Source organism: Mytilus edulis, chromosome 1 (genome assembly GCF_963676685.1).
Source record: "Mytilus edulis chromosome 1, xbMytEdul2.2, whole genome shotgun sequence".
Taxonomy (NCBI): domain Eukaryota; kingdom Metazoa; phylum Mollusca; class Bivalvia; order Mytilida; family Mytilidae; genus Mytilus; species Mytilus edulis.
This window is the reverse complement of record NC_092344.1, coordinates 14,296,772-14,310,429: the sequence shown is the minus strand read 5'-3', so window position 1 is coordinate 14,310,429 and position 13,658 is coordinate 14,296,772. Positions and strand designations below refer to the sequence as shown.

The 13,658-nt window shown below is 33.0% G+C and overlaps 1 protein-coding gene across 1 annotated transcript; it reads right to left on the bottom strand.

Annotated features, from left to right (window-relative positions):
• Window positions 1–3,311: 3,311 nt before the first annotated feature.
• On the bottom strand, window positions 3,312–13,138 carry LOC139524671 (uncharacterized). The gene is made up of 6 exons (XM_071319666.1): window positions 12,943–13,138; window positions 8,957–9,301; window positions 7,556–7,638; window positions 5,513–5,694; window positions 4,385–4,502; window positions 3,312–3,683 (listed from the first exon to the last, which is right to left on the bottom strand). The coding sequence occupies exons 1-6, from the start codon at window positions 13,043–13,045 to the stop codon at window positions 3,474–3,476; spliced, it is 1,041 nt and encodes a 346-aa protein (XP_071175767.1). The 5' UTR covers window positions 13,046–13,138; the 3' UTR covers window positions 3,312–3,473.
• Between the last annotated feature and the right edge of the window lie 520 nt (window positions 13,139–13,658).

The following is a 13,658-nucleotide window of genomic DNA, read 5'->3' as shown; positions in this document are numbered from 1 at the left end:
ATGTATATGCACCATAATATAAAAAAATGACCAAATTATCATATTTACAAAGTTGTAATATACATATTCGTAAATTAGGAAGTTCAACATATGTCAATAACATATCACCTCTACTGTTAAGTAATTAACCCCCAAGTCACAAAACACAAGCTAAAATTATATGCCAGCTTTAGCTTATGGTAGAAGCATCGTTTTGGAATAAAGAACGATAACTCTCTCTACACGACCCATCTGAAAAGTTTCGTCACTCTCGTTAAATCTCGTACGGTTATTATTTTTAATGGCGGCCGAATTTAACGTTTCAACGCGAACTTGAAAAAACGGGACAGATCGGAATAATTTCGATGTTAAATACGACATGAATTTTTATTGGTTTAAAAAAAACAAGAATTCAGAAATTTTCGTAACTTGTGGAGTTTAAATTTTATTGTACCATCATGACCACGGAAATTACCGAAGTTAAGACAACAACATCTGACGCCATGTTCCGTCTGCGTTGACTTTCCATAATATCAGTGAGGTCAAAACAAATTACCTAAATAATCACAGGTTCTTCATTTAAAAGTCACAGAATCATATTTCGATAACATATTTAGCGTAAAAGTTCCGTCCAGCCATGGGAACACAGAAAAACCTCCGCAAGCAATACATTTCGATTTTTTTTTATGGTCATGCGGCATGCGTGATAACTCCGGTGCACTGGTTGACCATAACTACTTATGTTCATCTGCCGCATAATTCCCCACATCAAGGAACAGTGATAATGACGTTGGTTATACTGTTGAATGTGATCACGGTTATTCATGTAGCCAGTGGCGAAAACAGAACTTTTAAAGGGGGGCTCATCAAATTCGATAAAAAATTGCCACTAAAGAGGAATAGGTATTTAAAAAGTTGTTAAAATTCTATTGAGCACAAAACTAATCCAAATTGGATTTCACTTATCCGGATATTCTAAAATAAAGTTATGTTTTGGTAAAATGTGATAAAAAAATCAATAATCTTGTTTGACTTTAAAGCATTGATGTTCCCCTTATGATTGGAAAACAAATATTTCTTTAGCATAACTTCGTCGACTAAAAATTGTAGTAGCGCTAAGCTTGGCGGTATTTTTTTCATTTTTAAAGAAAACCTTTGGAAATCCTTGATCTGCCCCTTCATGTAAACCCAGAAGTCGAAAATAAAATAAATGATGGGAGGTACAAGTACCCGGTCACGTCCACTCTTTGTATTTGTTAAAAACGTATTTCTATTTGTAACCAGCTAATGCGTTGAGCCTTTTTCAACTGATTTTTATATTTCATTCTTATGTTGTACTGTTGCACCATTGTCCCAGGTTAGGACTGCTAACATGTTGGACCCAGCAACATTCTGAAAAAATGTGCCTGTCCCCAAGTCAAGAGCCTGTAATGTTCAGTGGTTTTCGTTTGTAGCTGAATTACATAATTGGTTTTCGTTCATTTTTTTGAACATTAATTATTCCGATAGTTTTCTCGTTTGAATTGTTTTGCATTTGTGATTTCGGGGCCTTTTGTAGCTGACAATGCGGTGAGTACTGTGATCATTGTTGAAGGCCGTACGGAGACTTATAGCTGTTAATTACTATTTCCTTTGAACTCTTTTAAAGAGTTGTCTCATTGAAAATCATACCACATATTTTTTTTAAAATAACAACGCCTTTGCCAAAAAAGGACTAAAAAACAAACAAAAGTATACAAAACACAACATAGACAACTAACAACTGAGCATCAAGAACTCCACCAAAACATAGACAACTAACAACTGAGCATCAAAAACTCCACCAACAACATAGACAACTAACAACTGAGCATCAAAAACTCCACCAAAACATAGACAACTAACAACTGAGCATCAAAAACTCCACCAAAACATAGACAACTAACAACTGAGCATCAAAAACTCCACCAACAACATAGACAACTAACAACTGAGCATCAAAAACTCCACCAACAACATAGACAACTAACAACTGAGCATCAAGAACTCCACCAACAACATAGACAACTAACAACTGAGCATCAAAAACTCCACCAACAACATAGACAACTAACAACTGAGCATCAAGAACTCCACCAACAACATAGACAACTAACAACTGAGCATCAAAAACTCCACCAACAACATAGACAACTAACAACTGAGCATCAAGAACTCCACCAACAACATAGACAACTAACAACTGAGCATCAAGAACTCCACCAAAACATAGACAACTAACAACTGAGCATCAAGAACTCCACCAACAACATAGACAACTAACAACTGAGCATCAAGAACTCCACCAAAACATAGACAACTAACAACTGAGCATCAAGAACTCCACCAACAACATAGACAACTAACAAGTGAGCATCAAGAACTCCACCAAAACATAGACAACTAACAACTGAGCATCAAGAACTCCGCCAAAACATAGACAACTAACAACTGAGCATCAAGAACTCCACCAACAACATAGACAACTAACAACTGAGCATCAAGAACTCCACCAACAACCGATGGTGATCTCAGATGCTCCGGAAGAACAAACAGATCCTGCTCCACATGTGGCACCCTTCGTGTTGCTAATGTGAGAACAAATGATTCTAAAGACTTTTTTGGTAACTCACAATCTAGAAAATGGAACGGGATTGTGGTAACAACAATTGGAACATATCGTGATTGCGACAATAAACTTTTCGAAGGGATGATTTTAACTTCAAAACTTTGTCGTCTTGTTTTAAAAGCTTTCTTGTCTGCGACAACCCTCTATTATAACGGAAGATTTTGTATGTGTTTATGATATGTTGCGAAGTAGAAAAACCACCTCGACAAATTCTTTTAAATATTAAAAGAAATTACAAATTTGATCCATATTTTTTTTTAGTTCAAATCGTGGTAAACCCGAGAAAATATATCGAATAGAAGTTGAACATTTTCATTCTGTGTGCGAATACTGTTTTGTATGGGTATCTTATAAAATAGATTATATATATATATCAATTTAACATTGTTTAACCAAACCGAAAAAGTGGAAGAGCTGATACAGCAATTTTGTTGTTGTGAAAGGTTTAGCTAGCTTTAAAACCAGGTTTGATCCACAATTGTCTGCATAAGAAAATGCCTGTACCGATTCAGAAATATGACATTTGTTATCCATTCTTTTGATATGTTTGAGCTTTTGATTTTGCTATTTGATTAGGGACTTTTAGAATTTTCCTCGGAGTTCTGTATTTTGTGATTTTTTTTCTCATAACGAATACTACCATAACTAAAAAAATCTTAGAGTAAGAGTACAAAAGAAATTTCAGTTATTGTATACATGAATTTTATTAAATTATTTCATCAGCTTCGTCCTTATTCTTAAAAGGCATGATACATCTATGTTTCTTTTGTACAATTATATGTACACATGTTCATCGGTGAGTTATTACGAATTTGCATATTATAACCGTTTACTCTCCGCTATCTGATCACGGTTTAACTTCATGGATGTGTATTCCAGTGTGACCCTCATGTTTAGCAACACCTTCTTGATCATCACTGTTAAAACTGTGTAGGTGATCATGAGTTGCCGGATCTGCAAGTGCTATGACACAACACGCAACCTTAGGTCCAGCATTACCTCCCTTTAAACTTCCGGCATCACCTCCCATTCCTAAGTCATCAGGTCCTTCATGAATCTGAAATACGTGGAATAAATACAATTTTAAGCTTTTGAATGAATTTTGAATAGAATACATGAGAAGTCCATTACTGATCAAGAATATAACCCATTCCGTATATCTGTATTTGTATTGAGGTTGTTCCATTTTGTTGTTGTGAGAATATTGTTGATCAATTATTGTTAATTTTCGAGAAAAGTGTGATCAACCGTTATTTTTGTAAGAATCGTGTTAATCAATCGTTAATTTTTGAGACTCGTATTGACCATTTTGTTACAATTGCGAAAAAAAAAATGTTGATTAATCTTTTTTTTTTTGGTGAGAATTATGTTTATCAATCCTTATTTTTATGAGAATCATGTCGACCAATCGTTATTTATCAATCATTCTATTTTTTAGAAACATGACATCAATCGTTCTTTTTGTGGGAATCTTGTTGGCCATTTGTTATTTATTGCGAATATTGTGTTGATAAATATCTATGTGATAATCGTGATTAAAAAATCGTTATTTTTGGTGAGAATCGTGTTGAATAATAGTTATTTATCAATGATTATCGTTAAATCGTGATGATCAATTGTTATTTTGATAGAATCGTGTTCATCAATCGTTATATTTATTATAATCGTGTTGACCAATTGTGTTTTGTCAATCATCCTTTTTTATGATTGTAATGCATCCTGATGATCAATCGTTATATAAGTATATACAAGACTCACCGCAATACTTCTACCAATCAGAGAATTTTCCCCATGAAGGCTGATCGTCTCATCTGTCATTTTATAGTCAATATTTCCATTCATATCACAATCAATATTACCAAGGTCGCCTACATGCCTAAATTTTTAAAGTTGAAATATTAATTTATTGACAAATATTTGAAGTCCATTTAAACTTATTTTTAACCTTAACCCCGAAAACTAGAATCAACTCTTTTTTACATTTCATCATAACCTTTCAGATAAAATTAAGAATGAAAAAAAGGAATGTGTCAAAGAGATAAAAAAACGATCTAAGAGGAGAACACATTTGTCTTAAACACAGCGAGAAAATCACGCACCCAGAGGACACTATAATAAACCTGTGCATTGGAGAAGTATTAGGACATAAATGGTTCTAGATCAGGTTTATTTTATAGGCATGATGATACAGAAATGTAAGACATTTTGTGTTGTAGATGATAATGATCTATATAATTAAAATATCAATTTTAACTTTTTTTGTAATGTCTTTAGCACAAACATTTTAATACGCCTTATACAAGATCCCAGCCAAATCCTACAAGAATGTAGAGTTACTAATTGATTTTTCAAATAAATCGAAAAATTTTCATCCGATGTATATGTGCATACTTTTAAGCAGACATAAATCTGCAAGGAGCACACTTAAATTCTCATTTTTTTTTATTATGCTAACGCAGATTTTAATAGTAAAGTTTTCCCGAATTTCGACATACGTTATTCATTTCAACCTTATCCTTAATTATGTGGTATATGTTTCAACCTTTTTTTACTCTATTCTCCTCAATACTATCCTTAACAGTATCAAAGACCCTAGCATTTCAAGTCACTGAAATGAACTAGTTGTTTCTATTTTCTAAACTCATTACAACTTAAGCATCACACATAAAGCAACACACCTAAATCACAACACGAAAATAAGAAAGCAAATTAAATACAATGTGTGAGCATCTTGTGTGAACTCTCATCGGGGTTATAATGGCTCCTTAATGAATTACATGAGTTGGATATATAAATACCTTGTATGAGCATAATGTGCTCCGTGTGAACTTCCATCGGGGTTATAATGGCTTCCTAATGAATCACATGAGTTGGATGTATAAATACCTTGTGTGAGCATCTTTTGCTCCGTGTGAACTTCTACTGGGGTTAAAATGGCTTCCTAATGAATCACATGAGTTGGATGTATCACCGTATTGGTGGACATGGAAACCATGGGAATGCTTTGGATTTTCCTTCGTCATATCAAAACCATTTAATGCAATATGGATCTCCACAGGATCATCTCCCTATATTAAGAAAGTGACATTTTAAACACTTTCTTTTTTGTTATGTCTACATTTCTACGAACCTTATGTATTACGTATTTGTGTTTTTGTCATTTTCATTCTACGCGTGAGAGAAACTTGGTTCCTAAAACAAATCTTTTTTGAGAACTGGAATTAACATCGACATGATATAACGTCATTTCATGTCTATATCAAGAAAGTATCTTAGTGTATCAAAGCTAAACAAATAACTATTAGCTCATGGTAAGTTAAGGGGAACCAAAAACATAGCCCCCCCCCCCAAAAAAAAAAAGGAGATACATTATGAAATTGTTTGGTAGAATTTGAGAAAGTTTCATTAAAGTATGATAAAGCCCTGAGTATTCAGAGATTGCTTTTACGTCTGACGGTCCTACTTCACGACTGGATATAGGGCCAAGATTAAATTTCGAAACCGTACTACAACTGTTTTCTCATTCTTCATGCAGATAAATCTGACATAATTCGATGACGTAATTAATTAAGTCCGAAAAAGACCGTCATATGTCAGTTCAATATCATACTAGTTCAAGAATTGCAGATACACAATCGGTATCCCCATCACCTAAATTAAAGCTAGGACAAAGTCTATGCTTTTGTTATGGTTTAAAATTTGTTTTTGTGCTTCTCCAACAATCACGAGGTAGTTATGGATAGGAAAATGGTTGGTCGGTTCGTAGTCAGTTGATTACTATGTCGACCGCGGTGATACGACTTTATGTGGACTATTGTAAAATTTTGAGAAAGCATGTTATATAAATGTCATTAAAATATTTGTGTCCTGAATGCGTTAGTAACATTTGCCACTGCACGTTAAGCAAACATCAATCAATCAATAACATAAAGCGGTACTGATTAGCTATTTAGATAATTCAATGTAAGAGAATAAAACATGCAAAGAATAATAATTGTGAACACTCATGTTATAAGTCAAGTGATACTTAGCTATAGTCTGTGAGAACACAATTAATTTATAAGTTGTTCAAGGACTTGAACAAGTTTTTATAAACTATAATAAGTACCCTTATATCGTGTCTTTGTGTCTATTACTCTGTATGATAGCTTTTAGTACCCTTATGTCGTGTCTTTGTGTCTATTACTCTTTATGATAGTTTTAAATATGTGCTTCGTAACACGGTATGAAGTTAAGATATTTGCAGATGATTTTTACACGTTTTTTCATGTTGTTACACTACTGTCCCGGGTTAGGGAAGGAAAGACTGCCTGGTTTATAACTCCTCATTCTTTATGTGCCTGTCCAAATTCAGGAAATTTTGATGACAGGCTAGTGACATATACTGATCACCCATAGACACTTATTTCAAAATGAAGGACACTTATGAGTTTGTACAAAACGTTATTTTCCACATAACGTTATTTTCCATTTAGAATCTTCTGTCTCATTATTTGAACCATATTATTTGGCTTCTACTTTAGAAATCAATATAATGTACTGAACCATGATATTGTTGCAAAGGCCGTAAAAAGGACAAATAACATTTTGAAAAACTCCGAAGAGCAGTAAGTCACCAATCATTCATCTTTTTAATTTAAATCGTTTTGGAAGGGAAAATATTTAATTTTTATTGATAATTCGGTTGAGAAAAAACTCAGATTTTAGTTTTAGTTTAAACATATTTTATTTGTTAAAGTACAAATTGGATAAGACACAAGTCAAACAGACTTATGAAGTCTTCTCCAAGATTTTAGTTTAAAAACACCTTCTTCAAAAAATGTTTGTCTTTATTTAATGCCGTGGGGACATATGTCCGCTAAAAAAAATTAAAAATTATGCCAATACAAAAGATAAACTATGAACTATTTTCTTTTATTATTTACATACTTTTTGTAACAAATGGATTGCGCCTCTGATATCATCGCCATCTGCTACGTTAGTGTTGGGGAACACTTCGCAATGTGCATGGACTAAAAACGAGTATTTATACAAATTAGCATTTTATATCTACCAGATTATCATAAGTTCTAAACAACTTACAATTTAATATCAAATTATAATAAACATTTAACAAGATGCTCGGGGGGGGGGGGGCCACTTCAAACTTTTTTTGGTAGGGGTGAGCAGCTGAGACATCAAGTACCCCACCCTTTTCATATATTTTGTTAATCAAAAATATATACCTTGTCATATATTAATTAACAAAAAACAGACCTATAGATATATTTCAATATTTTCACCGCTTATCATTACGTTCTTATTAAGAAGCAAAATAGTCGCAATAAAATCACCTTCTTTTCCCAATAAATTCGTTATATATCTTAAACACTTTTTTCGAATTGCCCATTTTACATCTTGCATTATAAAGATATTTCAATTCCAAAATACAATACATATAAAAGACGTTTGGTCAGATCATAGATGGTTTTACATCTATGGTCAGATAAATGTAATAACTCCAGAGCGTAACACCTTAACTGATTTTAACATGTTTAATTATTAATTAAAAACTGAGAAACAGTTTCATTGCCGTTCCCTCGTAAAGGACGCTGTCACAATGGAATTTCTTTAAATAATTGTTATCATGTTTTATGTATACAAACCCTTGAATGATAATTAGGTGCAAATGTCAAAATAGTTGGATTTATTGCATCTATCACTGGCATCAGTGGAAATACCACATCAGAATAAATAGAGTTTAATTGGTTTGACAAATAACTGATGGATTTACGACTGTGGTTTAACCGCATCAAGAATAAATGTGGACATCTGATTAGTTTCAGATACTTATGATATAATCAAGCAAGTGATAATATCAACCTATTGATATATTTCATCTGAATTTCTCACCCTTTTCATATATCATAGAGCATGAAAAAGTGACCTATTCCAGCGGCTCATCCCTACCACTAATTATATAGCAAGTGGCCCCCCCCGAGACAAGATGAGGCAAAATTTAAAGCAGCAAATTTAATTTGAAAGTTATATTTGAAATAATGGGTTTATAACTGACATAAGTATAAAATAAGAAACATAATCAATTGTAGTTATATCATTGACAATATTTAGTTTGTTTACGAACATGTAGAAAAATGTTAGTCTTGTAAAACCAATTTAAATATAAGATTGAATTAGTCCAAATTTTTGAATCGGTGAAACTTGCATTTCACCCTACCTGTCAACTGTATATTTGTCTCTTTATACATACCGATATTCTTTATCCGTCCCCTGAACCCCACAAATCAGAAGACCTAGTTTATTAAGAAAAGGCAATTCTAGAAAACATACCTTCGTCATCATGCTTTTTATGACAGTCACTAGGTTCCAGGTGCATATGCATATGAATATGCTGCTCGTTCCCATGTGTTTCAACATGGGCTTTGTCATGATCATGATCATGATCATCACTGTCAAGTTCAATAGCGCCCTCTACCCGATGGACAGATGTATTTTGATGGTCCTCACTGTCTAATGCCAATCGAGTAGAACTCTCGTCATCATCATTTCCATCACTCATATGTATATGTACGGCATTTTTAGGTATTTTTGCTATTTGTTCTTTTAGTTTTTTTATTTGTTCCTCCATTTGCAAAATGATAGGTGAAGATTCTATGCTGGATGGCTTTCCGCGCACTACAATACATTACATTAATAACTATATCTGATTCGTCAGGTAAAACAAATAACAAAATTAGATCTATGAGAACACAATATAAACCCAGCCTTTTTATTTGCTCTTGTTGTCAATCAAGTCAATCAAAAGCCAATGGAAATTCCTGGTTCATTTTCTTTTTTCGTCTTATTTTGTTTTCTGGTGAGCCATGGAGGTACGAAAAGTTTTAAGAACTCAGATGGTGATGAAATATTTTGTCAGGACTGAGGTAAATTTTAGTTCGTTATATTTTTAACGAAAAGAAAGGGAGCCATTAGAATCTATATGAATGACAGACTATCAATCCGACATTCTGAGGACAATCATTTGTGTCGTTTGCATTGCGCGTTTACGATTCTTAGTTGAAGAGTTATGCAGTTTCACACTGCATGTAACAAGTTAAAGCCCTCATGCAATAATGTAAAACAAAATGGTCCGAGACAAATATAGTCCCTAGTGTTGACAGTGGGTTACTTGCCATTAATTTTTATACCCCTTCCAAATTAATTTCTCCATGTTTAATGCCTCAAATTGCAAGTAAGGGGGTGAAGTTACACTGTAAATAAATTTGGGTCCAGAATTTTAAAGGAAAGTAGTGATTTGGTCCAGCTGGAAAAGGTTGAAAATTAGCACTTCGGAAGCTGTCAAAAGATTTCAAGACGCTCTAAACATAAAATTGTCCATATTTTGAGTCGATGACGTTTTCTATAATTTTGATATAATTTGTCCCAAAAGTAGTACAACACACTGTAAAAGTTTCTTTGGGAAAGCGCAGGTGGGACTTTTTTATTTTCATTTATGTTCTAAAAGAAATGCACTACGAAATAATTGTGGTCTCGGACCAAATTCAAAATGTAAATACAAATGTCACAGGTACCATGAAAATTATATTTGATAAATTTATATTGTTTCAGTGGCAAAACAAACTTGGTCTTTATTGAGGTTTATACTGGATATAAGAGGATTCATTGCCAACGTTTATACAACGAAGTAAAAAATCTGTCTTCGTGATAAAATTTGAAGTTAATTTCTTATTAAATTTCATACACGTGCTATGAGGAAATTTTGAAACCCGTATCATATATTTTAAGCATTATGAAATGTAAGAAATCAAATTAACTGAAGGTGTACAAGATATAGCCGTAAAACGTTGAGAACTACGTTTTATTTAGGACCAAATTCACTTGGTAATAAATTGATTAAAACACCGATTACGAAGACGGCTACCAGAAGACTATTTTATACCAATCAAACAGAAGTTTGTGCATCAAACATATAAGATTGAAACCTTATCATTAAAGCCTTATGAAATGTATGAAATCAAATTAACCGAAAGTGTACAAGATATAGCCGTAAAACGTTGATAACTACGTTTTACTTAAGAATAAAAAAGTCACTTGGTAACAATCCAATGACGAAGTCGGCTACCCGAAGACTGTTTTATACCAATCAAACAGAAATTTGTGCATCAACACCTTTACATTTATTTTAAAGATAATTTGTGGGTTGTAATTAGATATTCGTTTTATTTTAAGATAAGCGACAAACGAATACACCGTCGTATATATGCAAAATGTTAGAAATACTTTAAAAAGCACGTTTCATTTATAACTGCACGAGACCAACTCACGGAAGTCTATAGCGAAAATAACTTCAAATAGCTTTAAAAAAAAAGATCCCCTTAATGGTATCCGAGCCCTGAGACCATGAAACACCATGTGTTAGTGTTGTTCAGTTTGAATGAAGTGGGCTATCTAAATATAACCAACAGCTGTATACTATACTTTCAATTTACCTTAATTGAATTGCGCAGTATAAAAACAACAGTTGTGTGAACGAGACACTAAAGGAGTAGGTCCGGTAAGGGCCAATTTCGGCCTCAATTTTCAAGTTCATCTAACGAAAGATTGTAGACACTTTCTAAACACTTAAGTGTCTATTTCAATTGATTCAATTAGTTAATGGGGAAGATTTTAACTTAATAAGTCATTTAAAACGCCCCGATTCAAGCTTAAATATGAAAAATCTATCAAATATGCCAAAAATCGTCACTTTTCAGATGGTTTTTGTCAAAAATGAAAGTGGCCGCATCCGTGTTCATCCTCAACCTTTATATATATTATGTATTATCATCAAATACAACTTACATTTCAATATTATGAATGAACACGAATGCGGCCACTTTCATTTCAGACGGAAACCGTCTAAAATTTAACTAAATTGCTACAATTGTGAAGATTTCAGTAATTTAGCATGACTTAATGATGCTAGTACCCGATATATGTGCATTGTTTTGTCAAAAACAGCCCATATTTATGTAGTAGAAGCATTCTACTTTGCAAAAAATATCTAAACGATTACATTTTCACAATTTTCTAAAACTGCTATATTTTGAGGCCAAAAAGTGGTCTTACTGAACCTACTCCTTTGGTCTTGAGAACTTGATTAACTCGTAGGTTTATTCGACGTTGAACTATGTCTAGCAATCGGGACTGAGAGTTCTCTAAGAGTGATATATTGTGTCTTTTGTATAAATGTTAGTTGCGATCTTTTATGGTCTCAGGGATTTATGGGGTCTTTGTTTTAAAAATGTAAATTGAAGAAAATGGCACTATTACTTCCATGAGTTGGTTTCGTGTAGCTATTAATGAAGTGGGATTTCCAAAGTATTTCTAGCAGTTGTGTACTTATTGTCGATCGGATGAGACAAGGCATTTTCAAGTGATTTTTAAAGTTTTTTCTTATGTTGCACTGTAACACAATAAATTATTGTGCCAGGCAAGGGAAAGATTGGGCGCTGACAAAAATGATTAACCCCCGCCACACTATGTTCAAAGTAAGGAGCATTTACTTAGTAGATGCTGTCTGTTATATCTAAAAAAAAATAATTATTGTTTAGTTATAAATCAGGGTTATTCTTCTTTGTTTGAATTGTTTCATGTTTTGTAATATCGGGGATTTTTATAGCTGACTATACGCAATATATGTTTTTTGTTGTGACATATAATTACTTAAATCTACATTCTTTTGACTCTTTTGGATAGTTGTCTCATTGGCAATCATATCACATCTCCTTATTTTATATACAAGTAATACTAATGCAGAAAAAAATTGGTGTACACGGTTAAAAAAAACTACAAATGTCAATCAAGTTTAATCTGCCGGTCCTGATAGTGTGTGCAGACTCATTGAATAATGAAAATAAAATGTATATATAAATTATTATAAGCGCAATATGGTATATTTGTATTTTTGACGCAAATTTCATAATTTTGCTAAATTATTTGGCGCAAATGGGTTGAAGCGAAAACGGATTTTCCTAGATATAAATGGTAACCTGAAACAGGTAGACACGTTTTACTCCGTCAACAAGACTTTAAAAAATAGGAAAACGGTAGACCTCGGCATTTCACAGCCCCTTAAAATGTGTTAGCGTAGTGAATGCATACTAGTACACGATAAGTATAAATGTATAGCATGCCAAAAGAATGTTCGAGACGCATCTATAAAAACTAACTTTGGAAATGTTGATGAAGTTTGACTGAAACAGTAAGGCAAATAAAAAACTACAAAAACAAAAATAAAAAAAAATAACCAAAAGACGTGCACAAATAGTAGTTACCTTTGTTTGCAATCTTTTCTTTTTTTCTGTCCTTCTTTCTGGCCAAAGAATAATCCAAAATAACGGAAACCAACAAAAGAAGTGCTAAAACTCTGACATACATCTTAGTAGAACAACGTGAGGGTAATGATAAAGCGTATGTAGAGAAATGAAATATATACTAGAGTCGTTATCTTACAAATCTCATGAAGAGAAGAAAAATATATCAGATTTCTTTATAATTATAAGTACTTTAAGTGTGTCAAGTTGAATGTACTTTCAGAACTGGTTACAGCGAGATCTTGCAATTACGCAATACTAGCATGTAGTTCAATGTAAATACCCTTATGTTTTTTTTGTTTATTATAAGAAAACTATTATTGATGGCAACACGAGTTATTCTGTTTTTTAATTAGAGAATAGCTATAATAGTTCAATTTTTTGAATTAGGGAGCTACCATTTGATTTATATGGGAGGGGGAGGGGGCTAGGATGAAAATGTTGTCCTGCATATTTTTTTAGTTGTAATCTCTGTCCTGCCTTTTTTCATTTTTGATTCTATTCGGTCCTACCCTTTTTATTAGTTTAACCTGACCTTTTTTTGTCATCCTGTCTTTTGTTTTATTTTGCAAAGTGTCTCGTCTTGCTTTTTTTATAATCAAAACTCCTGTGCTGCTCCTTTTTTTTTACCCCCTCCCGTCTGTACACCCCTCTCCCATAAAAATCAAATGGTAGCT